This window comes from Scylla paramamosain, chromosome 47, assembly GCF_035594125.1.
Source record: "Scylla paramamosain isolate STU-SP2022 chromosome 47, ASM3559412v1, whole genome shotgun sequence".
Taxonomy (NCBI): Eukaryota; Metazoa; Arthropoda; class Malacostraca; order Decapoda; family Portunidae; genus Scylla; species Scylla paramamosain.
Window position 1 is genome coordinate 2352501 of NC_087197.1, and position 15000 is coordinate 2367500.

Below are 15000 nucleotides of genomic sequence, written 5' to 3' on the forward strand. Positions count from 1 at the left end.
ATAAAGGAGAAGGAGGGAAAAAGGGAAACAGGAGGAGAAAGGAGGAAGAGGAAGAAGGAAAGAATACCCAAGAAGCATTATTATAACAAATCACGTTAACCTCACAAATTACAACACCTAATAATGAATAAAACTAACCTAAATCTAACAAAGAAACCATCACCATTGTTTACCTCTTTGTAGAAACAGGAATTAATGGAGAAATAAGAAAAAATAAACAGAAAAACGAAGAAGGAAACAATACACATTCCATATTAAACCTGTAATTCAAATATACTATCAGACTCGATATAGTTCAGTATTTAGTAGCAGGATTTGAAATGAAGATAATAAATAAAATAAAATAAAAAAGCTGGAGAAGGGAGGAGGAGGAGGAAGTGCAGGGGAAAGAGGTAGTTATCATACAAATCACACTTATCTAACTAACCATTAATATCCTGTAAAATAAATCCAAGAAGGGTTTGTTTGACTAGCAACGCAGTGGAAACCCATATTTTACTGTGAGAAGAGGAATACAGCTGAAAATTGCAAAAAAAAAAAAAAAAAACGGAGAGCGAGCGAGGAAGGAAAAAGAGCCATGAAATACAAGTAAAAAAAAAAGAATAAAAAAAAAACAGTCAAATCCCTCACTTTGAAAAACCCAAAGACACTCATAAACAATCCTAATTTCGCAAAGAATTGAATGGGAAGGGTCATTTTAAGCTAGGGTAAGTAATAAATCTGGAAATGGGAAAAGGAAACAGGAGAGGGGAGTAGGAGGAGGGAAGAGAGACAAGTATATGTAACAGAATAGCACCAAGAACCTTAAAGACCTTACTTTGAAACCTCCTACAGACAACCCCACATGATCTACATTTTACGAAGCATATCATGGAAGCAGTTATTTTAATCTAGGGTTAGGAATAAAGCTAGAAATTGTAAAAAGGAAAGACCGGGCTGGGAGGACGGGGAGGAAGGAAGGACGAACGGACAGGAGAACCAAATACCATTATAAGCTGAACCCCCCATTCCTTCACCTTGAAAACCTTAAAAAACACTAAATCAAACCTAAATTTATCGACGAATTCATTGGAAACGCTTATTTTAGTGTAGGAGAGATACTAAGGCTGGAAATATTAAAAAGGAGAGCTGGGGGAGGGAGGAGGGGCAGTACTTAGAAATATGATAATAAACACTAAAACCATCATACGCTTACCTAGAAACCCTGAAACACCATTAAATACAACCTAATTTTCACGAGGAATTCAGTGGCAACCTTTATTTTAACGTGAAGTGAGTCATAAAAGCGTAAATGGCAAAAAGGGGAGTAATGGGAGGGACTAGGGGGGAGGAGGGACAGGACCCCGAAATACTATTATAGCCTAAAATCCTTAATTCTTTCAGCTACAAGTCACCACATCCTAGCGAATATAATCTAAATTTCACGGGGAATCTAGTGGTGTCCTTTATTTTAACGTGAAATGAGAAATAAAGGCGTAAATGGCAAAAAATATAGTCAGGGCTGGGAGAGGCGAGGCGAGCGTCACTTGTCTAATCTTTGTTTTGCTCTAAGTTCACAATTACGAAATTTGTAATAATTGGGCAGCAGTGTGTGTGTGGCGTGCCCCGGCCAGCCTGCCCCTGCCCCCCTGCCAGTGTGAAGGCCCCCGCCCCCCAAAGGCCCAGATGTGGTGGCAGGGTGAGGCCAAACACCCTGACACTCTCCCAGAACTGTCTTGACACACTCCCTCTCACTCTCACTCACTCTCACTCACTCTCACTCTCGGGTTTAAGGGTCTGGAGATACATGCTGACTCTCTCACCCTCACTTCGTCACCCTAGTGGAGTTGTGCATAGCTAGGGTGTTTGTGTCGAGGGTGCTCAGGGGGTGCGGGAGTGTCTGGTGTGTGCTAACTGTAATTTTCACCCTGGTTCAATCACTCACGCTCAGACACACATGCTCACGCCACACACACACGCACATACTCATTCACATGCTTGTTGACTTGTTTAGGGTGACAGAACACACGGACACTCGCCCGTACCTACACACAGCCTGACTCTTCCTGTCCCTCACCCTAACACACACACACACCTATCTTTTATTTATTTTCTTAACTCTCTCTCTCTCTCTCTCTCTCTCTCTCTCTCTCTCTCTCTCTCTCTCTCTCTCTCTCTCTCTCTCTCTCTCTCTCTCTCTCTCTCTCTCTCTCTCTCTCTTGAATCTCACACTTCCTCTCACCTTTCTACATTCTCTCTCTCTCTCTCTCTCTCTCTCTCTCTCTCTCTCTCTCTCTCTCTCTCTCTCTCTCTCTCTCTCTCTCTCTCTCTCTCTCTCTCACTCACACACACACACACACACACACACACACACACACACACACACACACATTCCCAAGCACCCAGCATTACACACAAACACACACACACACACCCACCAAGCCTCACCCTAGCCATATCAGGTCACCCTAACACCCTGGTACACTATTGCAGCCTCACCCTGATGGCCTTGTAACACCCTAACACACTGACACACCCCCTGCCGCCCTCCCTGCCCCGGCCACCATGTGCTCACCCTGAATGGTTCCCTGCACCCTGATATCTGAAGAAAGGTAATTGTAATGTTGTTTTTCTTTTTTTTTGTTGTTTTGTTTATTGTTTTTATTTTTATTGTTTTTGTTATTTGATTAGTTTTTGTTTTTTTATGTGGTTTTGTTAGTTATGCAGTTTATTTGTTTATTTTTTTATTCTTTTTAATTTTTTTTTTTTTTATGTAATTTCAATGTGTGTTTTTTCTCTTCTTTTATTCTTTCATTATTTTTTTTTATTGATTCACTTTTTTCTAGGTAATACTGATGTGCATTTTTCTTTTCTAAGAGGAACATAAGAACAAAGCATAAGGGAAGCTGGAACCAATTCATTCTTATCTTTTCCTAAATCTAACTCTTTCAAGCTTGAACCCATTATCTCTTGTTCTATCCTCACTACTGATCCAGAGAATTTTGCTTGCGTCACTCTTGTTGTATCCTTTGTACCACTTAAAGATCATTCCCGAACCCTGTCATAACCTACGTCTCTATAAGGAAGGTGAATTTAAAAGCTTGAGGCTGGTTTGGTAAGGAACACCCGTCATCCCTTGTATTTACTCATTTCCCTTTGTGTTAATTCTAATAGACGCATACCCTTCTTGCAATAAGGGGGCCAGAACTGCACAGCATAATCTAAATGAGGTCTGACCAGCGCCAAATATAACTTTAGTATTACTTTAGGAGTTATACTTTTAATACTCCTAAAAATTAATCCTGATACCAGATTTGCTTTACTTGTGGCCTCTGTGCATTGTTTTCCCTGACTGAGATGAGAGCTGACCACACAACCACACATGTCCCCAGGCTGGACTGCTTTCCTGGTATTGACCCTAAGTGTCTTGACAACTCCCTCAACTTTTTCTTCATTAACTTCTGCAACATTTGCAATCTTAGATATAATTTTCAATCTGTAGAACACCACCTCTCTTCTACTAAACCATCTTTTTTTCCTCACTGAAACACGTGTCTGAGGCAACTGACAGTAGCCCCTTTTCAGTTCCTACTTTCTCTATTCTCATTTTCAGTCCAAAGCTGGATGTTGCATCTATGTGCACTCTCATGCCCACGCTCTTGAATCTTTTGAGTTTTCCACCACCTGGCTATGACTATTCTTGACCTTTTCCTAACCTTTAATCCTTCTGCTCATGCTGTCACCCTATCTTCCCTGTTGGACTCCTCTCATCACAGTCTCATATCAGTGTCTTGTCCTATTGTTCCAGTCCCTCCTCAGGATCCTCCAAACTGGAGGTGCCTCTACTGTTTTACCTCTGATAATTGGGGGAACCTGAGGAAGTATTATGCTGATTTTGCTTGGAATGACTACTGCTTCTGTGTCAGAGACCCGTCTCTGTGTGCTGAGTGCATAATAGAGGTGATAGTGTCTGGCATGGAGGTGTACATTCCTCACTCTTTCCCTCAACCTAAACCTTCCAAACCTTGGTTTAACACATCATTTTCTCGTGCTATGTATGATAGAGAGGTGGCCCACAAAGGGTACTTGAGCTTTCCATAACATGAATCTCGCGTGCGTTATATTTCTACCCGGAATCATGCCAAGTCTGTTCTCCAGCTAGCCAAACACTCCTTCATTAATAGAAAGTGTCAAAATCTTTCAAGATCTAACCCTCATGACTTCTGCACCTAGCCAAAAACATCTCCAATAACTTTGTTTCTTCTTCCTTCCCTCTTTTATTTCAACCAGATGGTACCACTACCATCTCATTCATCTCTAAACCTGAACTCTTCACTCATACCTTTGCTAAAATCTCTACCTTGGATGATTCAGGGCTTGTTCCTCCCTCTCCTCCACCCTCTGACTACTTCATGTTACCCATTAAAATCCTTCACAATGATGTTTTCCATACCCTCGCTGGCCTAAACCCTTCGGAAGGCTTATGGACCTGATGGGGTCCCTCCTATTGTTTTCTGAAACTGTGCCTCCCTGCTTGCACCTTGCCTAGTTAAACTCTTTCTGTTTATCAGCATTTACCTTTCCTTCTTACTGGAAGTTTGCCTACATTCAGCCTGTTCCTATAGGGGTGACTGTCCTAATCCCTCAAACTACTGTTCTATTGCTTGAATTTCCTGCCTCTCTAGACTTCTTGAATCTATCCTCAATAGGAAGATTTTTAAACATCCATCAATTCACAACTTTGGTCTGTCCTTTACTTATAATCTAAACTAGAAACTTCATAATTTCATCTCTAGCTAAAACAGCTTTTATGAAGCTAGACCTAACCTAACTTTAACTTATCTGAACATAAACTAACCTAACCTTACCTAACCTAACTCAACCTTACCTAACCTTGAATAATCATCTGATATTATTGTTTTTTTATGTAAGAGGGACACTGGCCAAGGGCAACTATATATATATATATATATATATATATATATATATATATATATATATATATATATATATATATATATATATATATATATATATATATATATATAAAGGTCCACTGAGATGCTGAGGTGCCTTGTTAGAGAGAAAGAGAGAGAGAGAGGGCTTTGGTACAAGAGAAGGATGTAGTAAACCCTATAACTCTTTATCTTAAATTATCTTCATGAATTTTACAGACAGAAGGAGAGGAAAGTGAATGTTTGGAAGGGAGGGAAGAGAAGGAGGAGGAGGAGAAGGGTAGAGTAAGAGAGCTTGGTCAGGAAATAGATAAGGGAGATGATAATGTTACTTAGGGAAAGAGAAAAACATAGATGGTTTACATGTCATGAGTCACCAGGTATGTGGTGGTAATTATTGCGGGTGAGAGTACGGGGGGCAGCGACACGGGGACACTGACTGATGCCCAAACCCACTCACTGATACTACTACTACTACTACTACTACTACTACTACTACTACTACTACTACTACTACTACTACTACTACTACTACTACTACTACTACTGTACTATTTGAGACAGTTAAACGGAAAAAGGACATAAAACATAAGAACATAAAAGAAATAACAAGCAGAAAGTTAATTAAAAAGGCAGGTATTGGACAGGTAGAGAGAGAGAGAGAGAGAGAGAGAGAGAGAGAGAGAGAGAGAGAGAGAGAGAGAGAGAGAGAGATTGTTTGAATTTATGTTTGAAAGAAAGAAAAAAAAAAGAAAGACATGTTTACGTTTGGAGAAATAAAAGCAAATGTTCCGTGTGACTCAAACATTCCCTTCCGTTTAGATAAAAGGAAGGAAAAAAGAAAACAAAGAAAATGAAAAAAGAAAAGACTAAACCAAACGTAACAAATCCAACGTGTGTGTGTGTGTGTGTGTGTGTGTGTGTGTGTGTGTGTGTGTGTGTGTGTGTGTGTGTGTGTATGGTGCCACTGGCCTTGATCATGACAAAGACCCTACACACACACACACACACACACACACACACACACACACACACACACACACACACACACACACACACACACACACACACACACACACCTTGCTTATACTGATATACGTTAGAGGTCAGGGTTAAGGGAGAGGGAGGGAGGAAGGTATGTGCTGATTCTTTCTTCTTCTCTCTCTCTCTCTCTCTCTCTCTCTCTCTCTCTCTCTCTCTCTCTCTCTCTCTCTCTCTCTCTCTCTCTCTCTCTCTCTCTCTCTCTCTCTCTCTCTCTCTCTCTCTCTCTCTCTCTCTCTCTCTCTCATAATCTATCCATCATATCATTTCTCTTACCACAGCAGAGAGAGAGAGAGAGAGAGAGAGAGAGAGAGAGAGAGAGAGAGAGAGAGAGAGAGAGAGAGAGAGAGAGAGAGAGAGAGAGAGAGGAGGAAAAAGAGATTGAAAGAGAAACAGACAGAGATTGACAAGAGCAAGAAAGAAAGAAAGAAAGAGAGAGAGAGAGAGAGAGAGAGAGAGAGAGAGAGAGAGAGAGAGAGAGAGAGAGAGAGAGAGAGAGAGAGAGAGAGAGAGCAAACACACACACACACACACACACACACAATGATAACAAAGATAATAGGAAAACTTAACGATAATACAAAGAACATAAGTGAAAGCAGCACACACACACACACACACACACACACACACACACACACACACACACACACACACACACACACACACACACACACACACACACACACACACACACACACACACACACACACACACACACACACACACACACACACACACACACACACACACACACACACTTCAGTGACTCGTTCCACCCTGTCAGAAAGCCATGATGTGTCTGCCTACTCTTAACTGCCCTGTGCATCAAATGGTCAGTAGTAGTAGTAGTAGTAGTAGTTTTGTTTCTTTTCTGAGTGATACATATTCTAATTTCAGTGCTTTCCTCTCTCTCTCTCTCTCTCTCTCTCTCTCTCTCTCTCTCTCTCTCTCTCTCTCTCTCTCTCTCTCTCTCTCTCTCTCTCTTTCTCTCTTTCTCTCTCTCAGCCAATCACCAAGTTGCTCGTTCACCAGGAAAATAATTGGATGCCTTGTTTTTTCCCTTCAACATCCCCCAATCTGCGAATCAAGCGAGGGCACAGCGCGTTTGTGTGTGTTTGGCTCCCGTGTGTTGCTGTGTTTGGCTCTGGAGGGGGTGTGGGGGGTGGTATGGGGTAAGGTGTGTGTGTGTGTGTGTGTGTGTGTGTGTGTGTGTGTGTCAGTGGTGATGTGGTAAGGTGGAGAGAGGTGTGTGTCTGTGGCTGGTCTGTGATGGAGTGTGTTATGGTGTGTGTGTGTGTGTCTGTGGTTGTGTGTAGAAGTGGAGAAGGATGTGTGTTCGTGTGTTTAGAAGAGGTGGTAAAGGGAAGTGTTTAGAAGAAGGAGGAGGAGGAGATAGAAAATGAAAAATGTGGAAGAGGAGAAGAAAGGTATGAAGGAGGAGGAGGAAGAAGAAGAAGAAGAAGACACTAAAAATGAAGAAAAGGAAAGAAATAGAAAAATTATTAAAAAAAAACACAAGCTTGAACATAAGTGACAAAACAGACAACAGTACAAACAAATGTACAAATAGCGAAATCAGAAATCACTATATACCTTTTCTACTCCTCAAATTTTAAAGTGCTATTGATGTATACCTTTTCCCCTCCTCCCATGACCTCTCTGCACAACATTTCCTACTTTCTTTCACCTCTGTTCCATCCACCTCCCTAATGCAAGAGTAAACCAGTATTCTCAGCCTTTCATCTCTTTCACTGGTAAACTCTGAAACTCCCTGCCTGCTTTGTACTTTCACCCTTATTAGTCCACCTCCCTAATGTAAGAGTAAACCAGTATTCTCAGCCTTTCATCTCTCTCACTGGTAAACTCTGGAACTCCCTGCTGGCTTCTGTATGTCCCCTTTTCTATGACTTGAACTTTCAGGATGGAGAGCTCAAGATACTTCTCAAACTTTGAATAATTCTTTTTAGGGTTTCTTTAGATAATTTTTTCATATATACATTGGTATTGGCTGGTGCCCCTCATACTTGAACTAAAAGACTGTGGTAATTGGTAGTGTGAAGTTACTGGGTTCTCTATGTGTTTAGAAGGACATGTGGTGGGGAGTGGTGACAGACAGAAGAAGATGACTATTGGGAGTGGTGACAGATAGACAGACAAAAGGTGACTATTGGAAGTGGCGACAGATAGATAGACAGACAGATGGTGACTATGGGAACCAGGTGAAGAAGAATTTAAAAGAGACTGATAGAAAAGTATACACAAACCTAACCTAACCTAACTGTACCCCACCATACAGAACCTAACCTAACTGTAACCCCCCCCATACAGAACCTAATTGTATCCCCACCCATACAGAACTTTACCTAACTGTACCTCTCCCCCATACAGAACCTAACCTAGCTGTACCACCACCCATACATAACCTAACCTAACCGTACCTCTCCCCCCATACAGTACCTAACCTATCTGTAGCCCCACCCATACATAACCTAACCTAACTGTACCACCACCCATACATAACCTAACCTAACTGTACCTCTCCCCCCATACAGAACCTAACCTAACTGTACCCCCACCCATACATAACCTAACCTAACTGTACCCCATCCATACGAGACACTTACCCTTCAATTTTTTAGACCCTGTTTGGGGACCAGCATCTCAGTGATCTATTTTTTTATTGAATTTTTGTTGCCCTTGGCTGGTGTCCCTCTTAGATAAAAAATAAATAAAATAAGATAAATAAACAAATGAAAAAAAGAAGAAAATATAGAACCTAACCTAACCATCTTCCCCTTGCCGGCAGATGACGAATGCCCCCACTTCTGCGGATGCTTGCCTGAGCATTGTGCACTCCCTCATGTGTCACCGGCAGGGAGGAGAACCGGAGGGCTTTTCCAAACGTGCCATTGAAAGTCTCGTTAAAAAACTCAAGGTATGTGTGTGTGTGTGTGTGTGTGTGTGTGTGTGTGTATGTGTGTGTGTGTTTGTGTTTGTGCTTCATTAGATTTTATATGAGGTATGACTGAAAGTTTTATTTTGTCATATGTCTGTTACTATATCTCTCATCACCACCACCACCACCACTCGCATCCTCAGGAGAAACGTGATGAACTGGACTCGCTCATCACCGCCATCACCACAAACGGCTCCCACCCCAGCAAGTGTGTCACCATTCAGCGCACTCTGGACGGCCGGCTGCAGGTGAGAGAGACGGAGAGGAGGGAGAGGGAGGGAGGGAGGGATAGGAGAGAGTGAGAGAGAAGATGAGAGTTATGGAAGTGTTAGGAGAGAGAGCGAGAGGGATAAGGAGAGACAGAGAGAGAGAGGGGACGGGTGTATCCTAATTATCCTAGACACTGGTATCCTAATCTGATTCTACAGTGTCATAATGGTATCCTAGTGAGATCCTGTATCCTAAAGTGTCTTGATGGTATCTCTGTATACATAACTGTCCCAGAGCATCCTTATCTTATCCTAGAGGTTCCTGATGGTTTTCTGAGGTACTGTAATGTTGCCCCACTTGTCCCAGTGCACAAGGATATTCTCAGGGTAGCTTAATCCTATTATAGAGTCTTTTAATGTGTCCTAATTGTGTCCCGAGCTGCCCTAATGTTGCTCCATGTCTTCTGGCAGGTGGCAGGACACAAGGTTATTCTCACAGTAATCTAATTCTATTGTAAAGTGTCTTAATGGTGTCCCGAGCCACCCTAATGTTGCTCCATGTCTTTTGGCAGGTGGCAGGGTACAAGGGTTATTCTCACAGTAAACTAATCCTATTGTAAAGTGTCTTAATGGTGTCCCGAGCCGCCCTAATATTGCTCCATGTGTCCTGGCAGGTGGCGGGGCGCAAGGGGTTCCCTCATGTGATCTACGCACGAATCTGGCGGTGGCCGGACCTGCACAAGAATGAGCTGAAGCACGTCAAGTACTGCCAGTTTGCCTTTGACCTCAAATGTGACTCAGTGTGCGTCAACCCGTACCACTATGAGCGCGTTGTTTCCCCAGGCATTGGTAAGGACCCCGTGCTGCCTCACACTCCCCAACACACTCACAAGCTCACACACTTGCTCTCACTCACATGTAGGTACAGAGAGAGAGAGAGAGAGAGATTGGTGGAGGTAAAGGGAGAAGTAGATGTTTATTTCAGTCTTAGATTTCTTGACACACACACACACACACACACACACACACACACACACACACACACACACACACACACACACACACACACACACACACACACACACACACACACACTCCCAGATTAATAGAAAGGAAGAAAGAAAGATTGACTAGTTGATAGAGAGAGAGAGAAATATATGTTTATTTAGCTACGTATTTCTTTTTCTTTTTTCTTTTAATAATAATAGAGAGAGAGAGAGAGAGAGAGAGAGAGAGGGAGAGAGGGAGAGAGAGAGAGAGAGAGAGAGAGAGAGAGAGAGAGAGAGAGAGAGAGAGAGAGAGAGAGAGAGAGAGAGAGAGAGACCCACCACCTCCACCACCACCACCACCACCACACAGGCAGTAACGCAGGCTTTCTCTGTCCCCAAAGCAGACTTGACGGGACTCAGTCTGCATATGGAGTGTGACGTCAGTGGGGGCAGCAGCACGGGGCCACAGGACACCTCGGTCGGCCCTGGACCCTCTGGCATCTCAGGGCTGTCCAGTTCTCAGTCCAGTGCCAACTCCCCGGCCCAGGTGAGCTCTGAGGATGTGTTAGGGTGACTGTAGGTGTGTCAGGGTGTTCAGATGAGTGTATGAGTGTGTTATGGTGTTTTAAGATGGTCATATTGAGGCTTGGAGTGTGTACGTGTGTGTTTTTGTGGTCTTGTCTTTTTTTATTTTTTTTTTCCTGGAAGTTATGGGGCTTGATGAGTGTCTTTGTGGGGTTTAGTGATGGTTTGGGGATCCTAATTGAGTTATGTATGTGTTTGGTGGTTTTGTCCCTACTTTTCATGGGTCTTCCTGGGAGTTATGGGGGCTCCAGGGGTGTCTTTGTGGGTCTTGTGGTTCTACAAGGATAGTGGCACCTTAACCTTATGACTGCCACCTGGTACATCTCTTTACTTAATACTCTGAGACATCCTTACTTTTCTACAGCCACCTTCAATCTTTAAAACTGTGTAGAAATTGCAAAATCTGTTCTTTTTCATCCCCTTCTTTCTTGTAGATTTCATTTATAAAGATTTCATGCATTGTTTCTGGTGCTGTTCATTGTTTTGCATCACAGTGAAAAGGTTAACAGAGAGATAGTGAGAGGTTTCCAAGGATGTTTTTAAGGTTCTGGTGATGGTTTAAAGGATCTGTTAGAAGTCAGTGATACTTTAACAGGTTGTAGTGGGAGTTGTTGGGTTTTTCAAGGGCATCTTCGTGGTTCTGGTGGCAGCTTGAAGACTCTAGGGGAAGTCAGCTATAGTTAAACAGGCTATAGTGGAAATTATTAAGATTTTCAAGGATGTTTTTGTGGTTCTAGGGGTAGTTGTAACATAGCATGCGATAGAGTTAGTCTCTAGTGAAAGTTATTAGAGTTTTCTTGTTGTTGTAGATTTGTGTGTGTGTGTGTGTGTGTGCGTGTGTGTTCTGTATACATTTCTTTCTATTCCTTAGCATTTGTATTAATGTAAGTTCATCTTATTACAAGACAAGAACTACTAACACAATCCTAACTGAACCCTAACTAACCCTAACTAAACTGTCACACACAAACCCACCCAAAGCCACTGTAAGGAACCCAATGCTGCTGTAAAGAATCAGACTCCTTCAGAAAGCCACTCACTGCCTTTATAAGCCATCGAACCCTTGTGCTGTGATGCTCTTGTGCTTAAATTTACATCACTTAAAAAAGATTGTTTATTTTGACATGGGAAGAAAAATACTGAGAATTGGTGGCTGAATTTGTCTTATTAACTGCAGTACTGGTTTGAAAAGCTTATAGTGTAGAAGATTCATGTCTTAGATGAAAGTAAAAATAAATAAATGAGTTGATAAAATAGTTAAAAAATAAATAAAATGCTAGATAAAAAAATATATTTAAAAGTAGATGAAAAATAACTAAAAATGGATAAAAAATAGAATAGAAAATAAATAAGTATAAAATAAAATGATGGATGATAGATAAAATAAATGAAAAATATACAGAAAATAGATAAATAATAGATAAAAATATAAAAAAAGAGAAATAATAGAAAAAAAAAAGAAACATGAACCAAACAAATAAAACCAAATTGAGACCACTGTGTATCTAACCAATCCTTCATTCCTGCTGCGTGCTGTGGTCACTCCCTCCCTCCCTCCCTCCCTCCCTAAGAGTCACAGTGAAGCATGATGGGTGTGGTATGTGCCCTAACCTAACCTCATTTGACCTAACCTGACCTTTCTAATGTGCTTTATCAGCCAGCCGGACCCCAGGCTAGCCCCACGTCCTCACAGGTGGGACAGGTGTGTGTGTGTGTGTGTGTGTGTGTGTGTGTGTGTGTGTGTGTGTGTGTGTGTGTGTGTGTGTGTGTGTGTGTGTGTTTCCTTTTTTTTTTTTTTTTTTTTTTTTCTACAGGTTTAAGTTGACTCAATTAATTGTTTCTTTTGTAATAGATTTTTTTTTCTTATATTTGTGTGTGTGTATATGTGTATTTGTGTATTTGTTTGTGTTATCTAGTTCTCTTTCCTCCTTTCACTTTAAAATATGTGTGTCTGTGTGTGTGTGTGTGTGTGTGAGTGTATCATACAGCAACACTTGGGCCTTGTCTGTACGTATGTTTGTTTGTCCAGTCCTTCCTTTAATTGACATGCACACCTTTCCTCTGTCACCTCCTCCAGTTATGTTGATGTAAAAATAACACACACACACACACACACACACACACACACACACACACACACACACACACACACACACACACACACACACACACACACACACACACACACACACAAGCAATATTTCAGCACACACAAGTAATTGAAACTCATACATCTGTTAACATTACACACACACACACACACACACACACACACACACACACACACACACACACACACACACACACACACACACACACACATACATCTGCTAACATAAGAAACACACACACACACACACACACACACACACACACACACACACACACACACACACACACACACACACACACACACACACATTCTACAAGTGTGCTTCATTGCAGAGTGGCTCAATGCACCAAACAGTGTCCGCCTCAGCCCAGACCATCCACTCCATGCCCCACCAGCCCTCCTCCTACTCTCTCCTCTCCCCCACAGGTAACTGGTAACTCCCTTGTATCTGTTCTCTGTTAGCAGGTAATGGCCAGCTGTGCCTAAGGTCTGGAGGTGTGGTAGGATGGTCCGCGAGACTGTCCCTTCCCACCACCAGGGGCTGACGGGGCTAGGAGTGTGAATGGTGTGTGTGTGTGTGTGTGTGTGTGTGTGTGTGTGTGTGTGTGTGTGTTTAGATGTGGGGAAAGATATGTGTTTGTGTGTTTAGAAACAGTGGAAGATAGAAGTGTGGAAAGAAGAAGAAGGAGAAGGAGAAAAAGAAAGAAGAACAGGAAGAATAATGATAATATTAAGAAGAATAGGAAGAAGAAATAGATAATAAGAACAAGAATAATAGTGATAATATAAAGAACAAGAAGAGTATTTTATTGTGTATGGTACTGTTATATATTTGTGCCTGTGTCTGTCTGTCTCTGATGTTTGTGTGTTTGTGTGTGTTGCAGACAGCACCTCCAGTCACATGTCCCAAGGCCTTCAGTCACCCACAGCCTCCACCCCAGGGAGTCAGACTTTCTTCACCGACTCTGTGCCGTGTAAGTATAGCTCACACACACACACACACACACACACACACACACACACACACACACACACACACACACACACACACACACACACACACACACACACACACACACACACACACACACACACACACACTTAACAAGCAAACGACCCACCACTCACCATCCTCTCATTCCCAACAGCCGCCAGCCTCAGCCAGCCTCACCCAACGCAGCAACCACCACCACCACAACCACCACAGCAGTCACCGCAGCAGCAACAGCAAATACAACAGCAACAGCAGCAGCAGAATGGCTTCACCGTATTGGGGGCTGGTGGCGGTGGTGGCAGTGGGGGGGGAGGGGGAGGGGTGCAGGCTGTGGGGTCACCGTTTAGCCAAGCGGGTGCGGGGAGTGTACCCACAGCCTCTCCCTCCCCACAGCAAAACCCCCTACCCCAGCCCCACCCCGTGTCATCTCATTCCATGCCCCAACCTAACTGGAGTGGCCACAATACTCTGTCGTACACCCCAACCATGATGGGAGACCGCCAGAACCACAATTACTGTAAGTTGGGGCAGTTCTAGTTGGGGAAGGGTTTTTGAGAGGTTTCGGTTGCAGGAAGTACTAGAATGGGTGTCTGGCTAGGTGGAATGTGGGGTTTCTTGGCTTTCTTGGGGTGGGAGAGTGTTGTGGTGGGGTTCTGGCAGCATCTAGTGGGGGTTCTGATTGGGTGGGATTCTGGCTGGGAAAAAAAAAAGTGAGTTTTAGATTGGGTTAACTATTCTGAGGGATGCTGAGCTGGGGGGGAGGCATAGACAGGGGATTAGTTCTGGTTAGCTCTTCCTTTGTGTTCCCTTGTGTGTCTGTCTCATCCTCATGCATTAGAAGGCCCTTTAATAGATCAGGTGTTGGTGGTCCTTGTTCCTCCTTTGTGTTCCCCTGTGTGTGCCTCTCAGCCTGCCGTCCTCTGCAGGGGAGCAGCCGCCCATGATGCAGGATGTCCCCATTGTGCCCCTCTCCTCTCAGCCTGGTCCGGAGTTCTGGTGTTCCATCGCTTACTTCGAACTGGACACTCAGGTCAGAGAGAGAGAGAGAGAGAGAGAGAGAGAGAGAGTATAAATGAGAAAGGAAGTAATAAAAAATCTAAACAAACAAGCAAGATATAATAGATAAACACACACACACACACACACACACCACTATCCCACAACTTGACCTCACTT

General features: G+C 42.9%; 1 protein-coding gene across 7 annotated transcripts in view; it reads left to right on the forward strand.

Annotated features, from left to right (window-relative positions):
* Positions 1 to 15000, forward strand: part of LOC135094898 (mothers against decapentaplegic homolog 4-like) — a 27958-nt gene that overhangs the window by 5317 nt on the left and 7641 nt on the right. The window contains exons 1-11 of one of the 7 annotated variants that reach the window (XM_063995395.1): positions 1517 to 1678; positions 2473 to 2591; positions 8785 to 8913; positions 9078 to 9182; positions 9818 to 9992; positions 10534 to 10679; positions 12375 to 12410; positions 13163 to 13256; positions 13715 to 13804; positions 13979 to 14341; positions 14751 to 14854. In XM_063995395.1, coding sequence (XP_063851465.1) covers positions 8785 to 8913; positions 9078 to 9182; positions 9818 to 9992; positions 10534 to 10679; positions 12375 to 12410; positions 13163 to 13256; positions 13715 to 13804; positions 13979 to 14341; positions 14751 to 14854 — 1242 coding nt within the window. In that variant the 5' untranslated portion in view covers positions 1517 to 1678; positions 2473 to 2591. Of the gene's footprint in view, positions 1 to 1516; positions 1679 to 2320; positions 2592 to 6550; positions 6811 to 8784; positions 8914 to 9077; positions 9183 to 9817; positions 9993 to 10533; positions 10680 to 12374; positions 12411 to 13162; positions 13257 to 13714; positions 13805 to 13978; positions 14342 to 14750; positions 14855 to 15000 lie in introns of those variants that run through there. The other 6 variants (XM_063995396.1, XM_063995394.1, XM_063995390.1 and 3 more) reach the window with 6 other exon arrangements.